Source organism: Thunnus albacares, chromosome 10, assembly GCF_914725855.1.
Source record: "Thunnus albacares chromosome 10, fThuAlb1.1, whole genome shotgun sequence".
Classification (NCBI taxonomy): Eukaryota; Metazoa; Chordata; class Actinopteri; order Scombriformes; family Scombridae; genus Thunnus; species Thunnus albacares.
This window is the reverse complement of record NC_058115.1, coordinates 14,099,622-14,111,247: the sequence shown is the minus strand read 5'-3', so window position 1 is coordinate 14,111,247 and position 11,626 is coordinate 14,099,622. Positions and strand designations below refer to the sequence as shown.

Sequence of the window (11,626 nt, the reverse complement as noted above, 5' to 3'; positions counted from 1 at the left end):
TGGATGAAATGATTAACTGCACTCATAAATAAACAAATTAATTTTAAAAAGGCAAATATGGCTTGTGATATCTTTAGCAGGTGTCAAAGAATTAACATGTTGTTGTCATGGAAACTGTTGCTCTACATCCACTTCACCAGTGAGGAGGAACACGTGGTTGAGTGATAAGTGGGACCAGGCCAGTGCGCCTTTTAATTGCCCTGTTTAGCTGAAGTGCCCATTTGGACAAAATAAATACATAATAATAATTACTGTTATCATTTTTACTAAATAGCTGTATTGTAGCTGTTGCTGCCACTGCTGACATTCTTAGGTTTTAAGGTGAATTTAACACCATATTAACTCATCTTTGTGAGAGAGTCTTAAGATGTATTCAGACAAACCACAAAGCAGTTTCAGAGGTGGGATGATTGTAGGAAAAGTCAATGGAGAGATGTGAGTGGGCACCAGAGATTTGCTCTAGGCGTCCAACTTGAGATGAAGATGTTAAAAATTTCAACTTGAGTTGAAATTCTGTATCAGCCACTTCTTTCTTGTCAGTGTGGGTGCTTCAGTGCTCGCAAGTGTAACAAGTAGCTTCCTTAGTAGCAAGCACAGTGTAAATACTGTATATATACTGTACTTTCTTTTATTTAAAAAAGGCAAAATAATTTTGTAAAATAGCTGGGCGCTGTGCTTTTTAGCAAACCTATGTGGACTAATATTTCTCCTAGAAATCAGTCTTTGTGTTGTCTTCAAGATACAGTATTACCAGTTCATAAAGTCCTCAGGGTGAACATGTTAGCAGCTTATTTACACATTAGCAGACACAGAAACATTATCATTAATGCTGGGTCATGTTTTAGTCAACACAACATATATCAATATCAAATTCATTCTCTTTTTACCTCTATTTTGGATCACCTACTCCTGATGTCTGGCTAGCTGCTAACGCTCCGCTATGTTCTTTGTCTGTCTGCTGTTTGGTGCTGGGCAGGTACAGTACACTAAAGTGAGTTTATCAGAGCTTTGTCACTAAAAAACAACAGCTGCGTTTTGGAAACAGGAGCATCCGGAAACAATGTTGATGAAATTAGAGTCCTGAAAACCAATAAACCCACATGCATTGAGCTGAGCAGACCTCTTCCACATTACACTTAAATCATTTTATTGATCGTTAATATAAAATATTCATATAATGATTGATTCGCTTTAAATATATTCTTTGGCATAAAACATTTACCCATGCTCCTGCTAGTGGTGAGTATTGCAGGAAAACATCAAGAACATAATCCAGGCAGCATTACAATTCCTACAAAACTTATTTGCTAATACAAATTACAGAAAAAAACTGTATACAAAATACATTATATATGTGCACATAACATTCACTGATTTTAAGTTTACAAATGCCCCTTGGTCCTTTTGTATAATGATAATATGATGAATGATGAGAATCTTCACTCTTCAGTTTTCTGTCAGTGCACCAGCAGCAGGGATGAGTGTGTATTTCGTTCTTCCTTGAATTCTGCAAGAAAAAACAAAATACAGCTGCTATGACTGTTCAAAACTATATTTCTTTATTAATTTTATAAATTATATTATAGTTTCAATATACTATAGAGTGTCACACCTGAACAAAAGCGCAGAAAGGTCTCCCTGGCTCAGGCACATTACAGGGACTGAAATTATTGTCATTATTCTCCTGGTTCAGTAACACTGATCAGCTCTGCTGAAGCAGAACTTATTTGGTTAAGCAGGTAGAGCAGAGGGAAGCTGCAGCTCAGCATCAAGTGTGGGCTCTCTGCTTTGAAGGTAATTAATCATCTTCCAGCTGGCTTTGTATCCTTTTCTTCTTACTGTGTCAATGAGGCAGCGTGACCTTCCCGCTCTGGCAGGGTTCTCCTGTGGTATTGAATATGTCTCCCCATCATTCAAGACACCATCCTCCAAAAGGTCATCCAGCAGCTGACTAATGACTTTGTTGTACACTCCCTCCTAAAACTTCAGCCTCACTATAGCTTCTAGAAAAATAAAGTCAAAAAATTAAGGTGGTTCATGGTGTTACAGATGAATACGCCTATTAAAAATATTATGTAACACTAATATTCAATGGACAGCCATATATTAGCCAATACTAATATAGCCCATATTGTTTCCTTACTTAACTTCAACAGGTAAAACCATAAATAAATATGTCTTTAGCATTATAGTACGACTCTGAGATCTATTTTTAAACAAAATGGGTTTTCTTACTCAAACAAAATGAATTGAACCAAATTTAATTTCATCCTTATACACCCATGTTAATAATTTGGCCCCTAATCCTCAACAAATACTAATAAATAAAACCAAAATAGATCCAAATGAGCAAATAAACAATTACATTTTTCATTGCTTTGGCAGCAAAAATCAAATATCTCATAACTGAAAATATATACAGATAGTTTCAGTTTTATATGTATTTAACACTGAAACTATCTGCATGGCTACCAGATACCAGAGGTAAACATACAGTAGCTTAGCAGGTCTTAATATCATTATTTGTTGCAGATTTGAATGATTAATATTACAGTTTATTCACAATGTGAGTGTTGTGTGAAGAATAACATCAGCTATTACAATGTATTAAAGTCTGGTGGTGTTAAACCATTTAACTTAAATTATAGCATACCCCCCAAAAAAAGTCTGACGAGGGGAAACAACTCAGACGTGAGCTGCATGCTGACACGCTGCTGGGTAAATACTCAAGTAGGATATCTCAGAAATGTATGAACAAGACGATCATCGGGTTTGTAAACTGTATATGGAAGATCTACTCCAGATTTTATGACACTTTAAACTTCTAGATACTCATCAGTGTCTTCTCATACATCACCTGTATATCACCAGTGTTTTATAGTCATCTTAAATAAAATGTAGAGAAACAAAATATGGACATTTTTAGTTTTGGTGATGTTGTAGTTTTATTCCCTAACAAGGTGTTTCAGTTAAATAATTGTGGCACATAAGTAGCGTAGATACACAATATTAATATCGTTTTATAACCACTGACCTTTTCAAACTGCACAGGTCCACACTGGTCCAGACTCATTTTTAATGTGAGCTTGATGTTACTCTCTGGATTTTCAAAGACTTCTTTGAAGACACTTCAAAGATATTTGGTTCACTACTTTCATATATGAGCTTTAACTTCTGTGGGAGAAATATCAAGGAGAAAAGCAGAATTAGACTTTGTGCCAGGGTTCATTTAGAAAAAAGTGAAAACTAATACTTAATTTGTCAAATAAGGTAAAGAAAAATGTTTTGATATCCTAATTTGGATCAAAGCGGTCTTAAGGCAGGGAGCCAAAGAGAAAGAGGAAACCTGGTAATCAGTGAGTATTAGAGGTGTTAGGAGGTGGATTTTGTTGCCTTTGGACAGAACCATGTTGGCTGTTTCCCCTGTTTCCTGTTACGTTAACCGTCTCCTGGCTGTAGCTGCATAGTTAACAGGCAGATATGAGATATGATATTGATCTTCTCATCTAACTTCTGGCAAGAAGCGTGTTTTCTAATATGTCAAACTTTTCAACCTTTAGTTCTAATGCCCCAGAGTTTGTTTTAGTAGAATGTGGATCAGTGTGGTCTTGGTTTCTGATATCTTTTGGAAGATGGTCAGCAGCGCAATATTGTCTTTGAAAACCCTGTTATATTAGATATTACAGGATATCTTTGAAAAACATTTCCATGGCAAAAGCTACTGGCCATACTGACAGCTATAAAAACAAATTATGTTTGAGATTATAATTAAAATGTTTTTTTATTTTACATTCAACAACTTTAGCTATTATGAAGGCCTAATATATTTCAAAAGCCTATGAGACTCTTCTAGAGTAACATATAAAATTAAAACTGTACTGCACTGTCCATATCAGCTATGATGATGAAATTATTGCACATTTTCAGGGACTTCTCTGGATATGGCTTTTGGATCATTGTGTATCCGCTGGATAATTCCTTGTTTTTTATTGTCTATGGAGGGAGTTATTCTCAGCACAATGAAGCTTCGGGGTTACAGTAGCCAAGAGTTTTGTCTGCCTTTTGAAGCATGAATCAATATGTTGGTATTAAGATTTGTCATAACCTGTTGAAGAGCAGGATCACAAGGGATCAGATGAACATGTAGTGTCAGGAATGCTTTGTCGGTCTTATATATTAACACTTCACAGTTAATTTTTTACTGGAAGGTTGACTCTCATCAGGACACCTCATGGAGAGAATATTGGCTGGGATAATTTGACATGGGTTGGTGTCACCTTGTTAAAGTAAAGTTTATTTTATTTAAAGTGCAAAATCACACCAGGGTGTCTCAATACACTTTTCAGCAGCAAACAATGTTAAAACAATCGACCAATATTAAGAGAGTCGAGGAGGGACAACACACACAAAAGGAGGGAAAAAAAAGATAAATTTAAAAGTGGTCCAAAACACAGAAAACCATCTGAGGTAACTCATCATGTGAAACATCACTACAACTGAAAGCAGGAATCGAGATTTTAGTGCGACAGTTTCCTCAGTGCCTCAGTGGGGTGAGGGAAAAGACTATATCAACCCATGTCAATGTTGTTAAGGCAGGTCATATGATTGTAAGAATAAGTATGTTTTGAGTCTAGATTTAAAGATTTCAACAGAAGTAGCTTCCCTGATTATAAGAGGTAGCTGGTTCCAGAGACAGGGAGCTCGGTAGGAGAACACTGATTTTTTTCTTGATTCTAGGAACAGTAAGATATCCAGCATCATGTGATCAGAGTGCACGAGGGGGAGTATAAGGGGTGATGAGGTCAGAAAGATATGAGGGTGCAAACCCATGTAGTGATTTATAAGCTAAGAGAAGCATCTTAAAATCACATCTGGCTTGGATTGGGAGCCAGTGAAGGGAGATTAGGACTGGAGTGATATGGTCAAATTTTGCAGTTCTAGTTGTTCCACAACATCTCCGCAGGTATCTATGTGCAGAACATCAAGGTTGTTAACTGCACAAAAGACGAGTCCATCAAGGTTTTTACAGACCTGCTATCAAACATTAATAAAGTTGTCACTTCTTTTTTTATTACGTCATGCTATCTTACCTGTGCAGATCCAGTGAGGCAGAAATACTTCCAGCAATGACGGTGATGTCCAGTAGGGGAGCTCCAGTCATGGATTACATGGTTTCCAGTCTCTCCATGTGTTCCTCCCAAGAGCCAAAATGGTACTTGAAACTGACGTTTTACTCACAAACCAAGCACAAGCCAGAGACACTGAACTCAGTGAGAGTCACCTGCTTCAGACTGTAGGCTAATTTGAGAAAGGAAAAACAAATACATTTAGCATATTTATTGTTTTTATTTGCTGTTGAATGTAACATGATCATAATAATGGTAACAACACTGAAAAATATCTCAGTTCTCCTTCTGTGAAAATTTGTATTTTGTCAGTATTGAAGGTTTTTTTTTTTTTTTACCTGCACATTAAAGCAACTTGTGCATCTACAGTTCACCTCAGGTTCAAGTGTTGTCCAGTCATCCTCAGGGATTATGTTGCATCTTAACATTCAACATCTTCATCATCAAGTCTAATCTAATGTAGTTGTAATGATGTTGTAATGTAATAATTCATAATTAGATTCTTAATTAATGTTTTTGTAACAGCAGGATGAAAGCGCCTTTAAGAATTTCAGATAAGACTATGTCTTCAAAAATAAGGTAAGTATTATGAAAAGACCTTCTGGGGGTTTTTTTACAGCTTGAATTCTATTTATACAGAAAACTTTTAAATTACCTACATTTGAATATTGATTTTTGAATGCAATCATCAATTCACAAGTCTCAAATGTAAAATCAAGGATACAATGAGAGGCACAGAGTCCACAAGTCAGTAAGGATGCTTTAGACAGTTAAGGATCTTCTCACTTTCACACTTATCCTGACATTTCCGAAAGTTTTCTGGCTGCTGTATCAGTCATCACTTCCCCCGACTGAGCAATTAATCTAAATAGTGAAGGACAACTGTCATTAGTTACTCATGGTCATTGCAATCTGTTTCTCCAGCTGGCAGGAGGAAACATCAACTTAATTTATTTATTTACTAATCTTTTAGTTTATAAATTAGCTTCACTGATCAAAACAGAGATGGCAGTACAAAACATTTTAACTATGTACAAGTAAAACATGACAGGTTTGGTTTTACATGAACATAAAGTACATTAAAAATAAAATAGTGTAAAATGGCAATTTGCATTAACAAACTAAAGAGATACAGCAGAACTATAAATATTTTCCTGGTGTGATTGTATAAAACATTTTGGGTATCACTATAACATTTATTTATTTGTCTTGATGTCCTCAATAAGATGCAGCTCCAGTTTCTCATCGATTCTAGAAAACATTTTTTGCCTCCAACTCTTCAGAATATCAAGAAGTTCCCTCATATTCTCCTCAGAGGTACAGCAAGTCCTGATTTTTTTGTAAGCTGTATGTTGAATAACCCCCTTGGTAAGGAGTTCATCCAAAATTGTTTGAATGTTGTACTTCTTTCTGTATTCAAGTGTATCTGATGGGCATTCATATTAGAAGATTCACACTTTAGATTTTTAAAGAAAAGTTCTTGAGATTGTCATAGTGGTTGTTAGATGTTACAGGCCTCAGCGTGCAATCTCAGTGAAACAAACGAGAGGACACCTGTGACTTCCAGTTAAGACTAATTGCTTGAACAAGGTTATAAAAGAATCTGTGAACACCACAACCTTCTCAGTTTTTGGCTTGAGTTGTGTCTAATGCAACATGGCTCCACATGGTGATGATCTGTCTGAACAAGTAAGAAGAGAAGAATAAGATAAGAAAGCTTTATTGTCATTTTACTGCTGTGCAAGATGACAACACAGTCAAAAAGTCAAGATTACTATAAAGTACAATATAATATATAAAACAAAATAACTATACAAAATAGTACTCAAGGTGTTATTAGTGTGCAAATAAACAATGAATAGTTAGCAGCACACAATTTAGCCACAAATAAACAAGTAAACAAGTATGGCATATGAGCATATTGCACAGGAGACCAGATTGTGAGACTTCATAAAGATGGGAGAGGGTACAAGAGGCTACTGAACAGAAGCCAAAACCTCAAACAGTGTATGAAGTCAGTCTCAACAGACGACATCCAGAAAGAAAAGCATTGCTCACAAAACAGCACAAAACTGCAAGATTCAATTTTGCCAAAGAACATGAAGAGAAGCCTGATGAATACTGGCGGCACATTCTTTGGTGAGATGAAACCAAAATAAATTTGTTTGGATCAGATGGGGTCCATCGTGTTTGGACTACCACAGTGACTGCACAGTGCCGACCGTGAAACATGGAGGTTGGAGTGTGCTGATGTGGGGCTGTGTGAGGGCAAAAGGTGTAGGGGAGATGACATTTATAGATGACACAATGAATGAAAGTTTGTTTACCCAAATACTGAATGAAAAGATGACTTCCAGTCTCAAGAGGTTTGGCAGGAGAGTATGACAATGATCCCAAACACACAAAACGCAAAATTCAGCTGGAAATAGAACCTCTGAAACTCACTGGCTGTCGGGTCCGTCAGCGTGTCTAATGAAGCATGTTTGGAGGCCATTTCTCACAATTCTACCACCCCAGAATAGGCTATATAGTCCGCTCCTACTTAACAACAGTCGTACTTTCACCCGACCATGAAACTTCACCTCAGGACAGAAAGCCTGTCATCTGAAGTGCCTGCAGGTAGACACACACGGTGCCTTCAAATGTTGTTGGAAATACACAGATCATTCCAGTCTTCTTCTTCTTCTTTGAGGTTTATTGGCAGTTAGCAAAAAACAAATTGGTGCATGCGAATGTGGATCAGAATGTTTAGTATTTACAATATTCATTAAAAATTCATTAAAAAAACAAACAAAAAAACTCTCGTATCTTTAATCAAATTTGATAACACTCATTTCTTGAGTTCAAAGTGTACTTTTATCTTTCTGAGGTTTTGAATCCGATGCCTTCTTTCTGCCTCAAATTCCTGACAGTGCATCATAACATGCTCGACTGTTTCTTCTTGCCAACAGCAGTCACATCTGCCTGTATTATGTTTACTTGTTTTGAATAGTGCTCTGTTTAGTCCAAATCTAAGTCTTGATATTATTGTCTCATCTCTCCCGTTCCTTCCTGCACAACTCATTTCTCCCACTTTGAACTCTGTAAAACCATCATCCTCTCCTCTCTTCCTCACATTGCTTTTACCACCTCTCCTTCAATCTGCTTAATAACACTCTTGATTTCTCGCTGAGTCATTCCAGTCAACCCAACAACATGGTGCTGAGGGTCACTTCATATCTGTATTACAGGCACAGGCTTCATGTATTTCTTGTTTTTATATATTTATGTTGTTACAGTGATTGAATTTAAATAATTATTGAAAATGACTTTTATAAATTTGGTGTCAATGTCAATATTAACACCAGCATTGATGTGTTTCATCACAGTACAGCCATATAATTTAGTTTATAGCTCAAAAAACATGTTTAAGTGTGCAGAACCTCTTTAATGTATTTAAGATATTAATCTCACATTTTTTTCTCACTTTGAATTAAACACATGCAGACATGTGTCTCGTGTAGCACAAAAGATTAAAGAGTGGCTGACCCACTGAGCATTTTTGTGTTATCGATCAATAATTATTTAATGAGACAAAAAATATGAGAACCAATTGCACAAATGTCTTCTACATGTGCGTAGACTTCAATATCTTACAGTGTAACAGTGATTATGGGCTGTGTAGCCGCAACTAGAAAGCTTTCATTTGACACTTCACACTTTGGCTTTTGCTTGATTTTGTGGCTTTTTTTCACCTTGTTTTATATTAGGTCTTCTCTACCTCGCTCTTTCCCTTTTCTCTTCCTATAAATCACTTTGTAACCTCTCTTTTGAAAAATGCTGTATAAATAAAGTTAACTTGCTTGCTACTAGCTGAGAGAAACAAGTAAGTGCATTGTTCACTTACGACAAGAATGACCTGCACATCAACTACAACTTATTGATATTCTTAGATGTACAACTTATCCTGATTCAGGGCTGTAGTTAACAATAAATTGATTATGCCTTGTTTGTGCCTAAATAATTCATGCCTTCAATGTCTTTGACTCATTTCAGCTGAAAGAAAAGTGGTTCTGTTGAAAAGCTCCATGTTTCATGTTACAGCACTTTTCAGGCACACACTCTCACCAATCAATAGTCTTCTCAGGGATTAGAGCTGAAATTGTCAATTGATGGATTAGTTGATCAACAGAAAATTAATCTACAACAATTTTGAAAAACAATTCATCTTTTAAGTAAGTCTGTAAACAAAAATGCACTGGTTGCAGCCAAATGTGAATATTTGCTGGGAGGTTTTGATAGTAAACTAAATATCTTTTGGATTTTGGACTGTTGGTCCAAAGCACTGACAGATTTCTCAGTGACCACAGGCCATAATTGTAACAGTTAATATTCATTGTATACAGTGTTGTGGTGATTGATGCTTATCTGCTGATTTGGTCTTGTTTGTTTTTTTGAAGCAGTTCCTCTTCAGGCTTTTCCCAACATGAGGCATCACATGTTTTAACCACAGCTGCTGACTTCAGTCAAGGATCTTATTTTTTAATAAGCGCTGAATCTCAGAGAAAATTGAAGAAGAAGAAAAGAAAATCAAATGCCTACAATCACCTCTGTTTAAAGGGCGATGGTCGTAGTGTCTTTTTCTACACTGTACATGTTCCAGCTTGCAAAGTAACTGAATTTCATGTAGCATGACAGAACTGATGGAAAAACCTGATGCTAACAGACACGGGAAAATACTTTGGATTTTTGCCGAATGACAACATTGTAGCACAAAACACAATGCGACAAACTGTCTTGGACGACACCACTGTCATTTTTTGACATACATCTGTCAACTTACAGTGTGACTGGCACATGTTTTGGTATGAGTGGGAGGAGAAGAAGAGTCAGGGTTGGCAGTGATTCATAAAGGTCGGAAAGAGTTTCAGCAGCAGGCCACTCCTCTTCTCTATTTGTCTTATAAACTCCCTCCTTACTTCTTCTCTTCTCTTTCACCAACATGGCTTTCACTGGGAAATATGAGCTGGAGACTCAAGAAAACTATGAGGAGTTTCTGGAAGCAATTGGTATCATGTTTTATTATTTTTTATTAATACACAAAAACCATGAATATCACAAAATAGATAAATGTGACTCATCAGGCGTCACTGGCTTAACTTCAACTTGTCAAATGTCTGTTTTTGGAATGTCGCTTGCTCTGCCGCAGGGCTTCTCAACGCCAAGACAGACCACAAAGTGGTAACAGAGGTGCTTCAGGATGGGAACGACTTCACCTGGACACAAACCATCCCCAACTGGACCTGGTCCAATAAGTTCACCGTAGGACAGGAATGTGAGCTGAACACAATGATGGGCTCCAAATTCAAGGTGAGTTAAAATAAAGATTTGAAAATATCTTAGAGCTGATTGGATGATTTCCTCTGTGACCCTTTTCTCCTTATGACCTTATAGGCTCCTGTCACTTTGGAAGGCGGCAAGATTTCAATACAGTTTCCTCAGTACCTCTTCACAGCAGAGATCATTGATGATAAGCTTGTAATGGTAAAAGAAGTAACCACCCACTAAATAATAATCCTCATTGTAACTTCAATAACATGAATAGAAGTCGTAGTTTGTTATCATTTATCCTAAATTGTCTTTTTAACTTCTCTTTTGTCCTCTAGAATTGCGTAATTCCCGGAGAGAAGGGTGTGACATTCAAAAGAGTTAACAAGAGGATCTAACGCTGCGAGACCCAACACGCTTCAGCGGAAAAGAGGAAGATTAAAACAACATAAAAATGCTTGATAATGATTTTTGAGGCAAGAGGAAGTGACGAGGAGCGAGTGCAACATGTCTTGGCTTCACAGGACATTTAACTTGATAGAAATGATGAAACACTATGTACTGTATTAACACTGATGACACAGTTTGCCTGTGTTAATGTTTGATCGTTAATGTGATTTTCTTTCACTTGTTTCAACCCATCAATGCTGTATTAATGTTTTTCCGTGTATAAAAAAAAACAAATATATGCATTAAATTTATTGTTAGCATGTTTACTTACTTACTTGCTCCTAAAGATAAAAGAAACTCAAGTGTCGTCTCCTTCTCAAATGCAGGTTTCAGTTTCTGCTAATAGTCTTTACTGTTGATACTGATGTTTTTTTCTGTGCAACAAAAAACCACCATTTCACAAGAAGATGAGACAGATAAATGTTTAAGGATAGATGTTATAGTTCTTTAAATGTTAAAGTTTGAATCCATAAACATGAGCTGATATTAAGGCACAGACGCACGCAGCTCATTTCTACTGAACAAATGTAAAGCTCCTTTCTTCCTCCAGTCATTTGTATCTCCAATAAGCAGAAAATATTTCTTTTTAAACATGAGAGAGGAGAAGAATATAACCTTAACTTGATTTTTCTTTTGTTTTCGCTCATGTGGTTTGGATTGCAGTAGGCCTGCCTTTTTGAATAAACAGTACAATCGTAGGTGGTCAAAATGAAACTGGTCTTTGTTCGTTTTTTTTGTTGTAG

General features: G+C 36.5%; 1 protein-coding gene across 1 annotated transcript; it reads left to right on the top strand.

Annotated features, from left to right (window-relative positions):
• The first annotated feature begins 10,064 nt into the window (after positions 1–10,064).
• On the top strand, positions 10,065–11,593 carry LOC122990384 (gastrotropin-like). The gene is made up of 4 exons (XM_044363729.1): positions 10,065–10,174; positions 10,315–10,475; positions 10,560–10,649; positions 10,772–11,593. The coding sequence occupies exons 1-4, from the start codon at positions 10,108–10,110 to the stop codon at positions 10,829–10,831; spliced, it is 378 nt and encodes a 125-aa protein (XP_044219664.1). The 5' UTR covers positions 10,065–10,107; the 3' UTR covers positions 10,832–11,593.
• Positions 11,594–11,626: the final 33 nt, after the last annotated feature.